At 43.7% G+C, this 19,575-nt stretch overlaps 1 protein-coding gene across 1 annotated transcript in view; it reads right to left on the bottom strand.

Annotated features, from left to right (window-relative positions):
- Positions 1-19,575, bottom strand: part of THSD7B (thrombospondin type 1 domain containing 7B) — a 406,197-nt gene that overhangs the window by 53,719 nt on the left and 332,903 nt on the right. Inside the window, exons 17-18 of the mRNA XM_075829232.1 lie at positions 14,954-15,107; positions 8,773-8,914 (exon numbers count right to left, since the gene is read on the bottom strand). Coding sequence (XP_075685347.1) covers positions 8,773-8,914; positions 14,954-15,107 — 296 coding nt within the window. The remainder of the gene's footprint in view (positions 1-8,772; positions 8,915-14,953; positions 15,108-19,575) is intronic.

The following is a 19,575-nucleotide window of genomic DNA, read 5'->3' as shown; positions in this document are numbered from 1 at the left end:
TACTGGGCCCCCCCCCCCCCCGCAAACTTCTCATGGCCGACGGTCCGCTTTCAGCTGCATCGCTGGGTCTCCTAAGTGACCCAACAATGCAGCACTAACAGCCGGGGCGTCACTAAGGCTTGGTTCACACACACTATTTACGGACGTAATTCGGGCGTTTTAGCATTGAATTACGTCCGAAAATGCGGCTCAAAAGCGTCGGCAAACATCTGCCCATTCATTTGAATGGGTCTTACGATGTTCTGTGCCGACGGTCATTTTTTTTTACGCGTCGCTGTCAAAAGGCGGCGCGTAAAAAAGACGCCCGCGTCAAAGAAGTGCCTGTCACTTCTTCAGACGTAAATGGAGCCGTTTTCCATGGACTCCATAGAAAAACAGCTCCAATTACGTCCGTAATGGACGCAGCGAAAGACGCCTGCGCATGCCATTATGGCTGAAATTACGGTGCTGTTTTCTCCTGAAAACAGCACAGTAATTTCAGCCGTAACAGACGCTGCCGTGTGAACATACCCTCAGGGCTTAAAATGTCAGGGAAATAGCCCCAATACATATGTGTCCACCCGAAAAAAAGTGTGTATAGGAGACAGCATAGCATATCTATAGCACTACGACCCTATAAACTATGGATAGGATTAGATACAGTGGCTCAGAAGGCAGTATCACACATGATAGGATTAGATACAGTGGCTCAGAAGGCAGTATCACACATGATAGGATTAGATACACAGCTCAGCAGACAGTATCACACATGATAGGATTAGATACAGTGGCCCAGCAGACAGTATCACACATGATAGGATTAGATACAGTGGCTCAGCAGACAGTACCACACATGATAGGATTAGATACAGTGGCTCAGCAGACAGTACCACACATGATAGGATTAGATACAGTGGCTCAGCAGACAGTACCACACATGATAGGATTAGATACAGTGGCTTAGCAGACAGTATCACACATGATAGGATTAGATACAGTGGCTCAGCAGACAGTACCACACATGATAGGATTAGATACAGTGGCTCAGCAGACAGTATCACACATGATAGGATTAGATACAGTGGCTCAGCAGACAGTATCACACATGATAGGATTAGATATAGGGCCCAGCAGACAGTATCACACATGATCGGATTAGATATAGGGCCCAGCAGACAGTATCATACATGATTGGATTAGATACAAAGCTCAGCAGACTGTATCACACATGATAGGATTAGATACAGGGCCCAGCTCGCTGACATTGCGTCTCCAGCGCTGGACCCAGGATAGGTAAGAATAATAATTTTGCTTCTTTATGTGTTACTGATTATTTTTGTGTTTGTGTTTTTTTACAGGTTCGGTTGTTGGACTTCGGATTCGAGGACTTCAATGACGGCGTTTTTATTATTCTCAATTAAATGGTTAATGAGGGTTGTTTTTTTATTTCAATAAAATATTTTTTCTATGTGCTTGTATCTTTTTAAATTTTATTATCACCGCCTTAGTAATGGCCGCTGGCTGATTGACAACCTCCATTACTAAGGCGAGGCTTAATGTCAGCCGGTGCAGAGGCTAACACCAACCCCCATTATTACCCCGGTACCCACCGCCACCAGGGGTACTGGGAAGAGCCGGGTACAAACCAGTACCCGACCATCTGTAGTGACGGGCAGGCACCGGGGTGGCCGCAGGCTGGTAGTATTAGGCTGGGGAAGGCCAAAAACAGTGGCACCTACCACCCTGATAATGCTGCCTGCTGCTGCTGTGTTGTATCTGGCTGGTTCTGAAAATTGGGGGGGACCCGACATCGTTCTTTCCAATTATTATTATTTTTTTTAAATGACGTGGGGTCCCCCCCATTTTCATAACCAGCCAGATACAATAAAGCAGCAGCAGGCAGCATTACCAGGGTGGGAAGGGCCACTGTTTTTGGCCTTTCCCCTCCTGATAATACCAGCCTGCGGCCACCCCAGTGGCCGACCATCACTACAGATGGTCAGGTACTGGATCGTACCCGGCTCTTCCCAGCACCCCTGGTGGCGGTGGGTACCGGGGTAATAAAGGGGGTTAGTGTTAGCCTCTGCACCTGCTAACACTAAGCCCCGCCTTAGCAATGGATGCTGTCAATCAGCCGGCGGCCATTACTAAGGCGGTAGTAATATAGTTTAAAAAAAAACCACAAAGACATAGAAAAAATATTTTATTGAAATAAAAAAAAACCCCACACAACCCTCATTAACCATTTTATTAATAAAAAAAAAAGCCGTCATCGAAGTAGTCCTGGAATCCGCCGTATTCCAACGACCGAACCTGTAAGAAAACACACAAAAAATGATTAGTAACACATGTGTTAGGGTATGTGCACACACACTAATTACGTCCGTAATTGACGGACGTATTTCGGCCGCAAGTCCCGGACCGAACACAGTGCAGGGAGCCGGGCTCCTAGCATCATACTTATGTACGATGCTAGGAGTCCCTGCCTCGCTGCCGGACAACTGTCCCGTACTGAAAACATGTTTACAGTACGGGACAGTTGTCCTGCAGCGAGGCAGGGACTCCTAGCATCGTACATAAGTACGACGCTAGGAGCCCGGCTCCCTGCACTGTGTTCGGTCCGGTACTTGCGGCCGAAATACGTCCGTCAATTACGGACGTAATTAGTGTCTGTGCACATACCCTAAGGCTTAGATACAGGGCCCATGTGTGATACTGTCTGTGGGACCCTGTATCTAAGCCTACCACAAGGTAGGCTTAGATACAGGGTCCAGCAGACAGTAATCTTATACAGTATAAGATTACTGTGTGCTGGGGCCCTGCATCTAAACCTAGTGTGGTAGGCTTAGATACAGGGCCCAGCAGACAGGATCACGCATGGGCCATGTATCTAAGCCTACCATGTGATTGGCTTAGATACAGGGCCCAGCAGACAGGATCACACAATCTGTGATCCTGTCTCATGGGCCCCCTAAGCCTGCTACATCGTAGGCTTAGGGGTTGTGCAGTCCCTAAACATTGATGGCCTATCCACAGGATAGGCCATCAATAGCTGATGTGTCGCCCGGGACCCGCAAATCAGCTGTTTTGAAGGGGCCGCAGCACTCGTACGAGAGCTGCTTCCCCTTCATTTCACTACTCGCCCACACTGTGAATCGCCGACACCGATTCACAGTGTGACCGGAATGAAGTGACAGGAATGAAGGGGAGAAGCTCTCGTACGACTGCTGCGGCCCCTTCAAAACAGCTGATTGGCGGGTCCCGGACCCCGCCAGTCAGGGCAAATCTTACCTTCCTCTTCGGCCGCGGCGGGAGTTCTGTAGTCTCGATGCTGTGCGCGGCGGCATAGCGCTGTGACGTCATGCGCTGCGCACAGCGCTTGACGTCAGGACCTCCGCTGCGATCCGGAACCAGGAAGGTAAGTAAAGTATGTTACTATAGTAACAGGGGCCCGCGGCCCGAGTTACTATAGTAACTTTTTATTGATGTGGTGCGGGGGGCCGTGGGCCCCCCTGGCTTCGGGGCCCGGTCGCAATTGCGACCGCTGCGACCCCTATAGCTACGCCAGTGGGTTTGTCGACGTACTGTGCCGACGACCTGTCATTTACGCGTCGTCGTTTGATAGCTGTCAAAAGACGACGCTTAAAATTACAGCCTCGTCAAAAGAAGTGCAGGACACTTCTTGGGACGTTTTTGGAGCCGTTTTCTCATAGAGGATATGTTCACACGAGGGCGTCCGTTACGGCTGAAATTATGGGGATGTTTCAGCCTGAAAACATCCCCGTAATTTCAGCCATAACGGCATGTGCAGGTGCCTGAACGCCGCGTCCATTACGGACGTAATTGGCGCTGCTATTCATTGAAGTCAATGAATAACGGCTCCAATTACGGCCAAAGAAGTGACAGGTCACTTCTTTGACGCGGGCGTCTATTTACGCGCGTAAATTACGCCTCGTGTGAACAGACAAACGTCTGCCCATTGCTTTCAATGGGCAGATGTTTGTCAGCGCTATTGAGGCGCTATTTTCTGACGTAATTCGGGGCAAAAACGCCCGAATTACGTCCGTAAATAGGCCGTGTGAACATACCCAGACTCTATTGAAAACAGCTCCAAAAACGGGCGAAAAAACGGCAAGAAAACGCCGCGAAAACGGCGCGAAAAACGCAGCGAAAAACGCGAGTTGCTCAAAAAACGTCTGAAAATCAGGGGCTGTTTTCCCTTGAAAACAGCTTTGTATTTTCAGACGTTTTTGGCTCAGCGTGTGAACATACCCTTTTTTACGTCCGTTTTTGGAGCTGTTTTCATTGGAGTCTATGGGTATATGCACACACACTAATTACGTCCGTAATTGACGGACGTATTTCGGCCGCAAGTAGTGGACCGAACACAGTGCAGGGAGCCGGGCTCCTAGCATCATACTTATGTACGATGCTAGGAGTCCCTGCCTCGCTGCAGGACAACTGTCCCGTACTGTAATCATGTTTTCAGTACGGGACAGTTGTCCTGCAGCGAGGCAGGGACTCCTAGCATCGTACATAAGTATGATGCTAGGAGCCCGGCTCCCTGCACTGTGTTCGGTCCGGTACTTGCGGCCGAAATACGTCTGTCAATTACGGACGTAATTAGTGTGTGTGCACATACCCTTAGGGTATGTGCACACGTAGTGACCAAAAACGTCTGAAAATACAGAGCTGTTTTCAAGGGAAAACAGCCCCTGATTTTCAGACGTTTTTTGAGCAACTCACATTTTTCGCGGCGTTTTTTACGTCCGTTTTTGGAGCTGTTTTCATTGGTGTCTATGAGAAAATAGCTCCAAAAACGTCCAAAGAAGTGTCCTGCACTTCTTTTTACTAGGCGTAATTTTACGCGTCGTAATTGCCGTACGACGCGTAAAATTACGCGTCGTGGGAACAATACAGCGTTATACCGATTGAAAGTAATGGGCAGATGTTTGACAACGTATTTGAGATGTATTTTCAGACGTAAAACGAGGCAAAAAACGCCTCGTATACGTCTGAAAATAGGTCGTGTGAACCCAGCCTCATGTACGATGCTAGGAGTCCCTGCCTCTCCGTGGAACTACTGTCCCGTACTGAAAACATGATTACAGTACGGGACAGTTGTCCTGCAGAGAGGCAGGGACTCCTAGCGTCGTACATAACTATGATGCTAGGAGCCCGGCTCCCTGCACTGTGTTCGGTCCGGTACTTGCGGCCGAAATACGTCTGTCAATTACGGACGTAATTAGTGTGTGTGCACATACCTTATGAGAAAACAGCTCCAAAAACGTCCAAAGAAGTGTCCTGCACTTCTTTTGACGAGGCTGTATTTTTACGCGTCGTCGTTTGACAGCTGACAAACGACGACGCGTAAATGACAGGTCGTCGGCACAGTACGTCGGCAAACCCATTCAAATGAATGGGCAGATGTTTGCCGACGTATTGTAGCCCTATATTCAGACGTAAAACGAGGCATAATACGCCTCGTTTACGTCTGAAAATAGGTCGTGTGAACCCAGCCTTAGGGTATGTTCACACGATAGCAGGCATTTACGGCTGAAATAACAGCCTGTTTTCAGAAGAAAACAGCTGCGTCGTTTCAGCCGTAAATGCTCCTCCTCGTAATATACGAGGCGTCTTTGACGCTCGTATATCTTGAGCTGCTCTTCATTGAGTTCAATGAAGAACAGCTCAAATTACGTTGCAAAGAAGTGCCCTGCACTTCTTTGCCGAGGCAGTCAATTTACGCGTCGTCGTTTGACAGCTGTCAAACGACGACGCGTAAATGACAGGTCGTCTGCACAATACGTCAGCAAACCCATTCAGATGAATGGGCAGATGTTTGCCGACGTATTGGAGCCCTATTTTCAGACGTAAAAGGAGGCATAATACACCTCGTTTACGTCTGAAAATAGGTCGTGTGAACCCAGCCTTAGGTTTTAGAGCTTAAATTCCCCATCATCGCCTGCTTGTTCAGTGTCTGCACAGAGCTTATTCTGGCTATTTGAATTTTGGGAAAAGTTGTCTTTACACCAGGCAAAGAACTGTCATCTGATTAAGGAAAAGCGAACTGTCCCCCTGCATTATAGGAGCTCAGCTAAGCTGTGTCCCACAAAAAGTCTGTTGACTGTTTCTAGTAACATGCAGCAGAATTGTAAATGTAGCTCTGGAGTATAATACAGCATGTAACTCGGGATCAGTACAGGATAAGTAATGTAATGTATGTGCACAGTGACTCCACCAGCAGAATAGTGAGTGCAGCTCTGGAGTATAATACAGGATGTAACTCAGGATCAGTACAGGATAAGTTATGTAATGTAATGCACACAGTGACTCCACCAGCAGAATTGTTGAGTGCAGCTCTGGAGTATAATACAGCATGTAACTCGGGATCAGTACAGGATAAGTAATGTAATGTATGTGCACAGTGACTCCACCAGCAGAATAGTGAGTGCAGCTCTGGAGTATAATAAAGGATAAACTCAGTGTCATGCCTATGGCCGCGGGCCGTCAGGCTCACTCACCTCCTGACGGCCGCAGCCATGGATCTGTGAGCACTGGTTCCCATCTCGTCCTCAGGAGACGCCAGCACTCACTTCCGCTTCTCCCAGCCAGGTCCCATAGGGTGCGCGCGCAGGCACGTGCCCGCTCTTAAAGGGCCAGCGTGCGCACCTGAAGTAAAATTAGCCCATGAGCACCCTGGACTATAAGAGGGGCCCAGCCCCTTCCTGCCTTGCCTGAGATTTGTTGTCGTTTCCCTAGTCTGTTCTCCTAGTGTTTTCCACTTCCCAGTTTTTCCCGTTCCTGCTACCTGTATCCTGTGCTATCCTGGTCAAGTGCCATATTGAGTCGGAGCTGTGCTGTGCTGAGTACCACGCCTGTCCTGCTTCTCCACGCCTGTGACCTGTATCATGTTGGCCAGCTGCCATACTATCAAGGCGGTATGGCCCAGTTGGTCCACGTACCCCCCATGACACTCAGGATCAGTACAGGATAAGTAATGTAATATATGTACACAGTGACTTAACAAGCAGAATATTGAGTACAGCTCTGGATTATAACATGGGCTTTGACTCAGGATCAGTACAGGATAAGTAATGTAATATACACAGAGACTCCATGAGCAAAATAGTGAGTGCAGCTCTGGAGTATAATACAGGATATAACTCAGGATCAGTACAGGATAAGTAATGTATGTACACAGTGACTCTACCAGCAGAATAGTGAGTGCAGCTCTGGAGTATAATACAGGATATAACTCAGGATCAGTACACGATAAGTAATGTAATGTATGTACAGTGACTCCACCAGCAGAACAGTGAGTGCAGCACTGGAGTAGGGTGTTGGGAAGAATTCCCTTTTGCAGATAAGTAGCAGCGACACTTCTGTCTTGTATATGAGCAGTATTTGCACAGTGGAGAATGAAAATTATAAATGATACTTTGAGATTTGAAGTTTCAAAGTTTTCAATTAGCAAACTTGTTGAGATCTGGGCAATATTAATATGCTGAGGACCACAAGTAATGATGCGTGAACTCAGTGTATTTATGGGCCTAAGAAATATACAATTAATAATTCTTCTCCCAGTGCATCATTAAACCAGTTAATGACTATATACGGAGGGAAAATTACACTACTGATTTTATAGGTTCAAGAAATATATTGCTGCAGACAGTTAAGTCCTACATTACTGACAGGAGGGGGCAATGTGGTATTAATGATAACAAATGTTTAAAAGATCCAATATCCTCATTTTACTTTGTGTAATGTAAGATTTATGTAGCAAGTTATGATGATATTTTACATTATAATTGTATCTTTAAGGTAAAGTCTATCTATCTATCTATCTATCTATCTATCTATCTATCTATCTATCTATCTATCTATCTATCTATCTATCTATCTATCTATCTATCTATCTATCTATCTATCTATCCATCCATCCATCCATCCATCCATCCATCTATCCATCCATCCATCCATCCATCTATCGTCTCTCATATCTATCTATAGTCATTAACTCTTCTGTAGTGGACCAAAAAATACCAATCAGGTCACTAATTTTATTTTTTAACCTGACAAAAAAATGAGTGATGTAATTTGATAGGTCAGTGTTTTTAACAAAGCTATTTTTATTTGCACTGGTATTCAGGCGGTTTGTGTAGAAATGAATTTGTTCTCTCTCATTTACATTGCACAAAGCCTCTCACGTGTACCAGTTATATTAAAATTATAGTGGCCCCTACCAAATGTTTTCATCCAGGGGCCTCCCCAATCTAAATTCAGCCCGGGAAACATAACTTTATTTACAAGTAGGTTAGGCTCTGTTCACATCACGCTATGTGAACACGCTTGACGTACGTGCCGGAAAACTATCAGCGCATACGTTGAACATAGCGATAGGCCCCTATTCCTCTATGGTGGAATCAGTGGAGATGTGGACGTGATTTCAGAAACAGCTGAGCTTACGGAGCTAGGCTGTTTCTGTGACTCCGATTGAGGTGAACAGGAGTTACGTAAACAGCGTAGCACAGAGCTACTGAAACAGCCGAGCCCCACTAATTCCCTGGCTGGAGACGGCGACCAGTGACCACCTCACCAGGTTCAATATACTGTATAATAAAATTTACTGTATTCAATTCCCTAAGTAAGTGACAAATCCGATACACCTGACGAGAGGAAGACCAAATGAATAATATACGGGCACATCTATGTACTGAGGATGTCTCTAGAGGGATTTTATTAAGCCGCACTGGTAGTACAGATTATAATATCCGGAGGGTGCACTCGTACCTGTGACATTATACTGGTAGTGGAAACAATTACTGTTCAGGACACACGGCTCAGTTTCCGAGTCCTCAGGACAAGTTTTTCCGTTAGTCGGAATTCTCAGTGGAAATCTTGTCCTTGACCTCTCCGAGTTGGTGTCGCATGACTGATGGAAAAAGCAGAGGAGAAGACGGTTAGTATCACAAACGCTGCATCCGACCTCTGCAGGATACAAAGCAAATTTCACAAACACTGACTAAACTCAAGATTGCGGTGCGAAGATCAGGCGCAAATTAGACAAGTTCTAGTCGAGGAATGTGTTATATTAAAAAAATATAAATCTGCTGTTCAGGGGTCTGGGAAAGTTGGGTGACAACCAAGGGACACAGACAGCAGAGGGCACCCGTATAAGAACAATATATTGCTCTTGAATAGCATAAGTCATTTAGTGGACAGCAGGGAACTTCTCTTTAGGTGACAGTGGTTCTGTGACAACCCCTACAGGCAGATATAGTGGCGGTCACCTACGTAGTTTTCACAAAAATAGACATAAATGAGAAAAGATACAGTAATGGAGCACAACTAAAAGCATTGATGTACCTACCATAGGCAGGGCACGTGACTGCTATAGACAGTTACCAAGACGGGAGGGGGGCTAACCTGCTTCTCCCACTTACCTTAAAACTTTCATAGCGGTTAACTGCAGCAACCACTAGGGGGAGCTCACTGCATTCAGATTCATACAGCTACTAGCTATATACAGTATGCTGTCAGCTCCCCCTGGTGGTGGTTTCCGGTAGCCAGAATTATATAATATATCAAGTCAGAAAAGCAAAGCTCCTCTATGTAGATAAGTTATGTAATTAATCAGCACACAATTTTTGTCCTGAAAACAGAAAATAATAAAAGGTATAGTCCATTGGGCAGAGCTTTAAGAGAGGGTGGGGCCAATTCTGAATTTTGCTATGGGGCCTTATGATTTTTGCGTCCACCTCTGATTTTTTTGGGAGGAAGTAATGTTTTGTTTTGTTTGTTTTTTTTAGATTTATTAAAGGCCGCACCGACATTTCCCTGCAAATTTACTTTCCAATAACCGGCACCCTGTGCTGCCGATTAACTCTCGGAGCTGACTGTTATTAAAGTTTGTCAATAATTCACTGTCCTTCTACATTTCATTGTACATTCTCTTGTGACTAATTAACTTCCCTCGCTCAATGCCGGCAGCGCGATGAATTACTCTGGACTGATAAGCGCAAATAAGTGAAAAAAACAAAATGTGTACTGAAAAAACAGGAAATTGGTCGAGTTTTATTACATTTCTGCTCCTTTTGAAAGAGACGTGCTCATTATCTAGAGGAATGGGGTCTGGATCCGATGAACGCGGGTCGTGCGGTTATTAATGGAAAACAACAGTGAATTAATTTACTGAGTCCGTTCTGAGAGGAACTATTAATACCCACAATGGACGGACGAGACGGCTAATTGGTTTTTATCTGCCATCTAAATGTTCCTGTGTATATTGTATGTCAGCGTATTCTCTCCATAGTCCTCATCAATGTCTCCGTATATAGAAATATATTTCCCTTTCACCCTTTGATGCATTAATTAGGTTGATCAAAGTAATGATTAAAGAGCGCGGCAGATATCAGCGCGCTCCCTGGACGGGCTGTCAAAAATGAGTGTTAAAAAAAAGTGTTATATTTTAACAGTGCAAATCTGATAAAAATAAAATTAACGGCAGAGACATCCGAAGATCACATACAGGAAAGACTGAGGTCCCTGCCCTGAGAGAACAGCTGGCATCAGACCGGGCATAATCCCAGGTTTTATTGTTTGCTCCTCCACTATTCCATACTTGCCACATTTTGAGAAGCGATATCTGGGAAATAATCAACAGCATTGACCGAAGCAGCGCATGGTGCAATTTTTTTTCCTTGTTCCCCACCCATTTATATAGGACACACCCCTCAACAATGGCGTTAAAGTCACAAAAAGTGTATTAGACTCCCTTTATCACACCCCAAAATTAATGCAGACCCTATACATCCTAAACAAATACAAACCCCAGACCTTCTAAATAAATATAGGCTCCAGATCACCCCTTAATAAATACAGACCTGACCCTCAAAATACAAAAACAAGACCCCAGACCAGACCCCTAAACTACTACAGACCCCAGACCAAATCACCTAAATAAGGACCTCAGATCAGACGGGAAGATACTCACCACTCCCCATTTCTGCAGTCCTCTTCACTCCCAGGCCCCGCGGCAAACAATATCCTGATCTGGCACCGCTGTCAGGACATTGTCTGCGTTGGCGCCCGGGAGCGAAGAGGACTGCAGGAATGGGGAGTGGTGAGTATTTTTTCCCAACATGGTGATTTTGTCAACCAAGAGATCTCACCTTTTTCCGGGAGTCCCCTGGACATTTCGGGAGAGTTGCAAGTATGCACTATTCTATGCTCTGCAAAATGGAAAAGAGCAGTGTTCATCCCGATCTCCCTGGTTCATAAATATATTGCCAGAACTACTGAGACACGAGCACATGTAGTACCTCTTAGTAACAAGACAGTCAGTAGCCGTCAATCATTATGGACATGATGTTGCGGTGGCAGCAAATGGCCTACAGATTCAGGCTCTGAGAAGGAGACGGTCACGCAGTGTTGCCTACTCTCCCGGAATGTCTACGAGAGTATTGACAAAAAAGGGAAGACTTCTTAAGACCTCCGTAAGAAAAGGAAATTCTCCCGCATGCAAGCTCTTGTCAATTCCATAGTAGAGACTTGGCACGGAGGAGTCTGTAGTATGGGAAGTCAGAGTAACCCCTCAGCCTGTGGGGTTGTGATGCTATGCGGTGAGTATTCGGGGTCACCATCTGAGGTCCGGAGTCTGCTGGACAGTCTTGCTTCTGGGATCTGGGTGCTGATGAAATCTGGTATATTAGCTTTTGTGCCATACATAAAGACATAACTGTCTACGTTTGCCGTACAATAAATGTGCACCATGGGCAGTGCGGCCGTGGTCTATCTTCTAAGCCACCGTGAATATACAATATCTAGAAATTGGGCTTTGTGCGCCACCCACGATTTGCGGTTAGGGAAATACATTCGAAAATTTTTGATTTTGGTCCTAAATAATTATGAAATAAACAGTTAAATTATATATATATATACACAGTATATTGTGGTGCCTGCCACAATGTCGCCCAGAGGAATGTCTTCTTAGATAATGGCCATTGTATTGTGGGGTGCTACCCACAGAGGGCATCTTATGTCTTGTTCTTCAGATAAATGATTCCGATCTGTTGGGTTGGAAGGTATGGCATTCAAAGAATTACAATTTTATTCAAATCTTCCTTAGGGCAAAGCACCTAGAACAATGGAAATGTAAGACAGAGGTGACTGTCACTCCGCCGCACTAAGACGCCATCCATCTTTTTTTTTATCCATATTGAACATGTTTCCTAGGAATACATTCTCGGGTTTATGTTAATGAATGTGTTCCTCTCTGGCAGGGGGAGGACGCACAGAAAATACATCTGTGTCTCATATGGCCTCTCCATGAATGTGTCCATGTTGCTTATGGAAATTTCACAATAATGAAAAAAAAAAAAAAAGAAAGAAGAAGAAGAAGCGGCTTTGACAAACAAGTTGCCGTTTTGTATGTTCAGAATCCAAATTCAAGGAAGAGACTGACAATTTCCAGCGGAGTCAAGTGTACAACATCAATGCAATTTATTCCAGCATCAGGGGGAATAGTAATGAGCAGCTATTGTATTTAGAGCGATTTCACACAAATACATAGAGGAAATTAAAATACTGTTATTATTAAGTTCCCTGATTAATCTCTAGGAGGTCCCCCTGAAAATGGTATTTTAGCTTTTTGTTTTAGGTAAATTATTATAATGGAAATGTCTTTATTTGGATTTAAAACACTGTCACAATCGCCTATTAGAATAGACGGCACACGCATCATATATAAATGTCACCATGGGCCCAGCAGCTAAAGGGGTCCGTCCACTATTGAGAGGAGCCTTAGAGGGTAGTAAATTGCTGAGCACTGAAAGACTTAGGAGCTGATTGGGCTCCTTTCCAAGTTTTTCTATGGGGGTCTATAGTTACTTGTCATGCCCCTGGATATCAAGTATATTTCATTGTACTCTTGTGGATTTGGCCAATGAGAATCTGACATTATTTTGTGTTCTATCTTAAATCTAAATCTAAAGCCTATATGTATTTATAGCCCAAAAATACAGGCACATAATTGCACCCCTGGGTGTTTAGGGAGCTTAGTTAGGTAAAGAATGAACAGTTAGATTTACTAATACTGGCGGAACTGAGCTCAAGGGCATCTGTCAAAATGATCAGTGCAGTATGCACCATATTACTCAATAAAACACATCATTTATGGAATAGACTCGTGCTACTGAAATAAGTCCGGGAAATATTGGTGCAACTGGATGGCAATACCACTTTTTATTAACATAACTGAAAATAGGTGTCAACAATACTTCATACAATTGTTGTTCAAAATGAACACCATTCTTAATCATGCATTAGGAATTCACCTTATACTATAAGTAAATCTGTCCCGCTATATTACTTAAAAGCCGAGCAGTTCGTGTGTGGGCTTATAGACTTTCTATTGCGCCCGTGCACCAATTGCTCGGCTTTCAGAGAAAAGTTGATCAGAGATGAAGCAGCTCAGCGCTCGCCCAAGCGCTTCTGCCGCTTTGTTTTAGCGATAGGTGTGGGGCTCAGGGCTCAGACCCCCACCGATCAAAACTTCTGCCATATCACTATGACATGTCAGAAGTTTTTGGACGTTTAGTTACACCTTAAAGGCTGTAGACACATTTGCCGACATTTTATTTTATTATTGCAATGTATGTAGTTGATAAAAAATAATTTGCACTGTTTCTCTTTTGTAGCATTTATGTCTTATAATACAATACAAGATGCTGGATTCCATTGTCTGATGCCTATGGATCCATCAAAACAATGGACGGCACACGGAAGGTATCCGTTTGCCGTCCGTTTTTCAGGGATCCGTTGCAAAGCAAAGACAGGGCGTGCCAAATTGCCCTTCATTCAACACACAAGATGGATTTTAACGGACCGTTTAAAACGGAAGACAAACGGAAGCACAACATCAGTTAAAAACGGAACAAAGGAACGGAAGCGACGCGACAACAGAAACCACACGGATGTCACAACTGACACATGGATCCGTTTTTAACCGACGTGAAAATGGTGAAGGATGTGAACATGAGGCCAATGCAGGGAATGGCATCCCGCAGTTGAAAACATACAAGCTGTGGAAGACAAACGGTGCAAACTTTTTCATCAAAACCACATGTAAATGCATTTTTTGCAATAATAAAAACTTTACGACGGTGTCCACAGTCATTAAAGCGTGTTACTTTAAAACAATCTAAAGCCACTTAGTGGTATATTTACTATGAAGCAAATGTTACCAATGCATATCATATAGCATATCTACTGTACATACACCTTCCTGCACCCTTGGATAATTAGGAAGCTTAGCTCATACTCTACAGTAAACCTATCAGTATGTTTTTGAAAAGGAGGAGGAAATCAGAGTTTGAAAGGAAAACATACAGGGGGAATTTATTATTAACTTTATACCACATTTCAAAAGTGGTAAGAGGAGAGAAAAGTCGTTAATTTTGGCGCAAATAGGACGTGCGGCGAAATTTGCAAATTTTCTCTCCTCTTACCACTTTTGACAAGTGGCTAGAAAAGTTGGCATGGTTAACTGAGAGGGGGCGAGGTCAGCATGTTTGGTACAGATTTATCATTTCCAAAGACGAAGAATGGCGGAGGCATAGATTTAATTTTCAGTCTTTAGGACTTCCCGAGATGCGCCAAATTTATTAGTAGGTGAGTGCCTCTTAATGAAATTGATGCTTTTCACTTTGACTTACTTTAGTTTGAGACTTGCGTATGAAACACCAGTCTTAATAAGTTCCCCTAGGATCCATAGCCTAGATAGATGTAAACCAATGGCCCCAGTACTGAAAGGAACAGTAACTTGGACTATTTTTGATGTCCTTTGGTTTTAGCCCACAGTTATATGATCATCAATATACAAAAATATAACAGCGTAACCTTTCATCTTTACACTATTTAATTATTTTTTTTTCAGCAAAATAAATAAACCATAGAGAAGTTGGTACGTTACCTTTGTGCACAGGCTCCACTGACCCCAGTTAGACATTACACATTCCCCGGGGCAAGAAATGGCGCACTCCTGCATGGCTGAAGGAGCTTCCAGGTGGTTACAATAAGTATCATTTACAAAAGTGTCTTCGGCATTTTCGGAAATATTAATACATCTAGGATAAAACAACGAAATTCCTTTGTTGGTTAAAAATATTCACAATAGTCTTGGTAAAAATATGAAATAGGTGGTGTATTGCTAGCTAATAAGCATGTGGGCTGTCATGTGGACACTCTTAAAGAGGCTCTGTCACCAGATTTTGCAGCCCCTATCTGCTATTGCAGCAGATCGGCGCTGCAATGTAGATTACAGTAACGTTTTTATTTTTAAAAAACGAGCATTTTTGGCCAAGTTATGACCATTTTCGTATTTATGCAAATGAGGCTTGCAAAAGTACAACTGGGCGTGTTGAAAAGTAAAAGTACAACTGGGCGTGTATTATGTGCGTACATCGGGGCGTGTTTACTACTTTTACTAGCTGGGCGTTGTGTATAGAAGTGTCATCCACTTCTCTTCACAACGCCCAGCTTCTGGCAGTGCAGCACTGTGACGTCACTCACAGGTCCTGCATCGTGTCGGCACCAGAGGCTACACTTGATTCTGCAGCAGCATCAGCATTTGCAGGTAAGTAGCTACATCGACTTACCTGCAAACGCCGATGCTGCTGCAGAATCATCTGTAGCCTCTGGTGCCGACACGATGCAGGACCTGTGAGTGACGTCACAGTGCTGCACTGCCAGAAGCTGGGCGTTGTGAAGAGAAGTGGATGACACTTCTATACACAACGCCCAGCTAGTAAAAGTAGTAAACACGCCCCGATGTACGCACATAATACACGCCCAGTTGTACTTTTACTTTTCAACACGCCCAGTTGTACTTTTGCAAGCCTCATTTGCATAAATACGAAAATGGTCATAACTTGGCCAAAAATGCTCGTTTTTTAAAAATAAAAACGTTACTGTAATCTACATTGCAGCGCCTATCACATGCAATAGCAGATAGGGGTTGCAAAATCTGGTGACAGAGCCTCTTTAATCAGTGCATGTGTGTATACCCCCGGTGTACCAATCCAGGGGTATCTCTACTGAAGTAACATACACATAAATGACAAATGGAGAAAGGTGAGGGACAAAAAAAAGAGTAAGTATGAATTTATTTGCAGGCAAGTGACACGATGAATCAGCTCGATAGCTTCCAATATGGCTGACCATGGTTACAACTTTGTCTCACAGAAGGAAAAGCAGAGTTATTAATAATTAATATAATTGTATTACTTGGGCAGAGCTTTAATCCATGTTTCTCCTCTTAGGGTCATGTACATGTAGAGTAGACCTTAGTTCAAGCATGGAGATCCACCAATATGTGAAGGCTTCACGCTAATTACACTAGTTACATTTAAAAGAGGTGGTAATGTACTTAAATGGTGGCATACTTTAATACAGTCTGCTCCATCTGTGGGTATCGGTGTGACAGTAACACTAGTACAATCATGTCAAGGCAAAGAAATATAGTCCTAACCCTCTGGTGATAATTGGTCATGGTGGTTGACCATGAGACTCTTTTTAATTTGCAACAACTTCTTAAAGAAGATGTGTCATAGTGGGACAACCTTGCTTATTAGTAACATATACCTCACCGTGACTCAGGATCTCCTGCTTCTACAATAGCTATTACCTTAAGGTTTGGACAATTAGACCATTTCCGACCCGTATGGAGTTGACTGACCTTATAGTCTGGGCTGTGGAGTCACAGAGTTGGACAGTTGGTAATAGAGGAGTCGGAGTTGGAAGTTTGGCTTACCGACTCCACAGCACTGTTCCAATTTGGCCCTATAAGGTGTCAGTCGTCGCTGTGTCTCCAGACAAATCTCCACACAGACACAATGAAGAAGAAAACTGACACCCTACAAGACCAAAGTAAAAAGCTAACCACGTAGAAAAAAGGTCTAGTAGTCCAAAACCCTGGGAAGAGCAGGAATCTTTAGTAGCACACGAGGAGCGAGCATCATATTTAATTTTTTTATGATGGAAAGATCATAACAGGCTTCCTCTAAAGCTCCACCATTCATGGTCCAACTTTCTTCCTACCTTCTGATTGTGCTAATTGGGACCAAACCTGGTCATGCATGGACAATCTAAACCCCAATTCCATAGTTTATGTAAACTGTGACGGATCATTGTCAGGTTGCATTGACCCTACAGGCCATCAAACAAGCCTACACCCTTTTATGTCAGCATAAATAGCCTAAAGGGGTTTTCCAGGACTGAACGATATATTGACGGCTTATACTTAGTATAGGCCATCAATATCTGATTGGTGGGGGTCTGACCCCCTGCACTCGAACCGATCAGCTTCTTAAAGAGTGTTTCCTTCATTGTTTATCCAGCGACAACGTTGTGGCAGTGTGTAGTACTGCAGCTCACAGCAGCTCAGTCTCATTTAAGTGAATTAGACTAAGCTGCAGTACCAGGCACAGCCACAACCAAATGTACGGTATGGCACTGTGTCTAAGTAAACATTGATACTAATACACTGACTGGCGAGACGATCAGATATTGATGGCCTATCCTAAGGATAGCTTTTTTTTCCCCAGAAACAGTGTCATGTTTGGTCATTAGCGGTGTCTGTTAATATGGTTCGGCTACATTCACTTGAACATGGATGATTTTCAGTACGAAACATAGCCCATGGACAGATGTGGCGCTGTTTCTGAAAACAAAACAAACCATTTTTTACTAATCCTGGATAACCCCTTTAAATATTAAAATTAAACTTTTATATTATTAATTGATCAAATTCATTTGAAAAAAAATGTCCTCCAAAAATTTAGCTTGAAAATCCAATAAATAAAAATGTCAAATAAAAAATGGATCAAATTAAATAAATCAAAGTGATCAAATAAAATCTACAAATAAAGATAATTTTACAATATTGTATAAAAAGTTGTAAAATATTGTAGAAAACAGCTCCAGCTTATAATATTGTAGCTGGAAGCAATTACATTACAAAAGAGAAGGAAACATCAACAGATAGAGTCCGTCCTGATGATGAATGAGGTCTCTGAACGCTGTAACAGCCCCACCGGATGGGATTATGTGCCGGCTAGTCATGTATACACGTCTCCTTTGATAGAATGCCCCCTGCTCTTCTGCCTACATTAACATCACATGCATTTTCCTATCCTATATTTCACGCTTACCCTGAAAGCCACGTACATTCATGTCAATGGGGCTCCTGCAATTTTTACATGTACATAGAACAAGTGCAGAGATAAAGGATTAGGTGGATCTGTTGACCTGGGCATTATTAAATATTAACAAGCGCGCTCCTCAATAACCCCACATGTAGTAATTTATCATGCGGATTACAATACATACATACTGCTAAATAATTCTATATTCCATATTGTAGAGCAGGGGGGTTCACTTCATCAACCGTATCAGACTCATGAGTAAATGATGTTTCTAGATTTCCATATAAATGACATAGGTATTGGATAGATTAAAAAAAAAAATCTCTAAAAGGTGAAATGCACACACACACACACACACACACACACACACACACACACACACACACACACACACACACACACACACACACACATTCTAAATTATACAATATTTTGGTTCATTTTACTGTATATATGTAAAGGATCTGCCAGGCACAGCTTCGGGGTTAACTTCCATAGGTAATCAGTCTTCACCTGAGTCTATGTCTCTGAGACTGACTCCAGCTTCCACCACTCAGGCTGGCAGGCTTAGGAGTGGGAGAGCCTATCGCAGCCTGGCCAGATGGAGCTAGCTCCCGCCCTCTGTCTATTTATACCTGCCTTTCCTGTTCCTCCTTGCTTGTGATTCTTTCCTTGTGGTTTCCTGGCCCAGCTACAGCTCCTAACTATTTGATCCAGCTCCATACTGACCCTGGCTTACTGACTACTCTCCTGCTCTGCGTTTGGTACCCCGTGCTCTCCTGGTTTGACTTGGCTCGTTCACCACTCTGTTGCTCACGGTGTTGCCGTGGGCAACTGCCCCTTTCCCTTTGCTTTATATTCCCTTGTATGTTTGTCTCGTGCACTTACTGAGCGTAGGGACCGCCGCCCAGTTGTACCCCGTCGCCTTGGGCGGGTCGTTGCAAGTAGGCAGGGACAGAGTGGCGGGTAGATTAGGGCTCACTTGTCCGTTTCCCTACCCCTATCATTACAATATAAAAATGATTTCGTTATTAGAAATATTAATTATAGGAGGCACATATGGACATTCCTAAAAGTTTCCTCAAAATAAGCTACAGGGACATCCAGCGATCAGCTGTAATCTGTGGAGGAACCTGACAGAAAGTGTTCAATTGCCCTGCAGTGCCACCAGTGGTGTAAATTAAGTATTACACAGTTCTCATTGAAATCAATAGGCTATGTAATGCACAGTCCTCCAAAGATAGCTGATCACAAAATGAGGGACCCCTCTCTATTACCTCAGAATTCCCTAATAGAGTATTTGAAAATACTGTAATATTGACTAACTAAAAGAAATATGCCCCCCGTGTAAGTGTAATGTCCTGTACTAAGCAGGAGGATCAGGATGAAC

This window comes from Rhinoderma darwinii, chromosome 6 (assembly GCF_050947455.1).
Source record: "Rhinoderma darwinii isolate aRhiDar2 chromosome 6, aRhiDar2.hap1, whole genome shotgun sequence".
Classification (NCBI taxonomy): Eukaryota; Metazoa; Chordata; class Amphibia; order Anura; family Rhinodermatidae; genus Rhinoderma; species Rhinoderma darwinii.
Note: the sequence above shows the minus strand (reverse complement) of the source record. Positions and strands in the feature narration are given on the sequence as shown.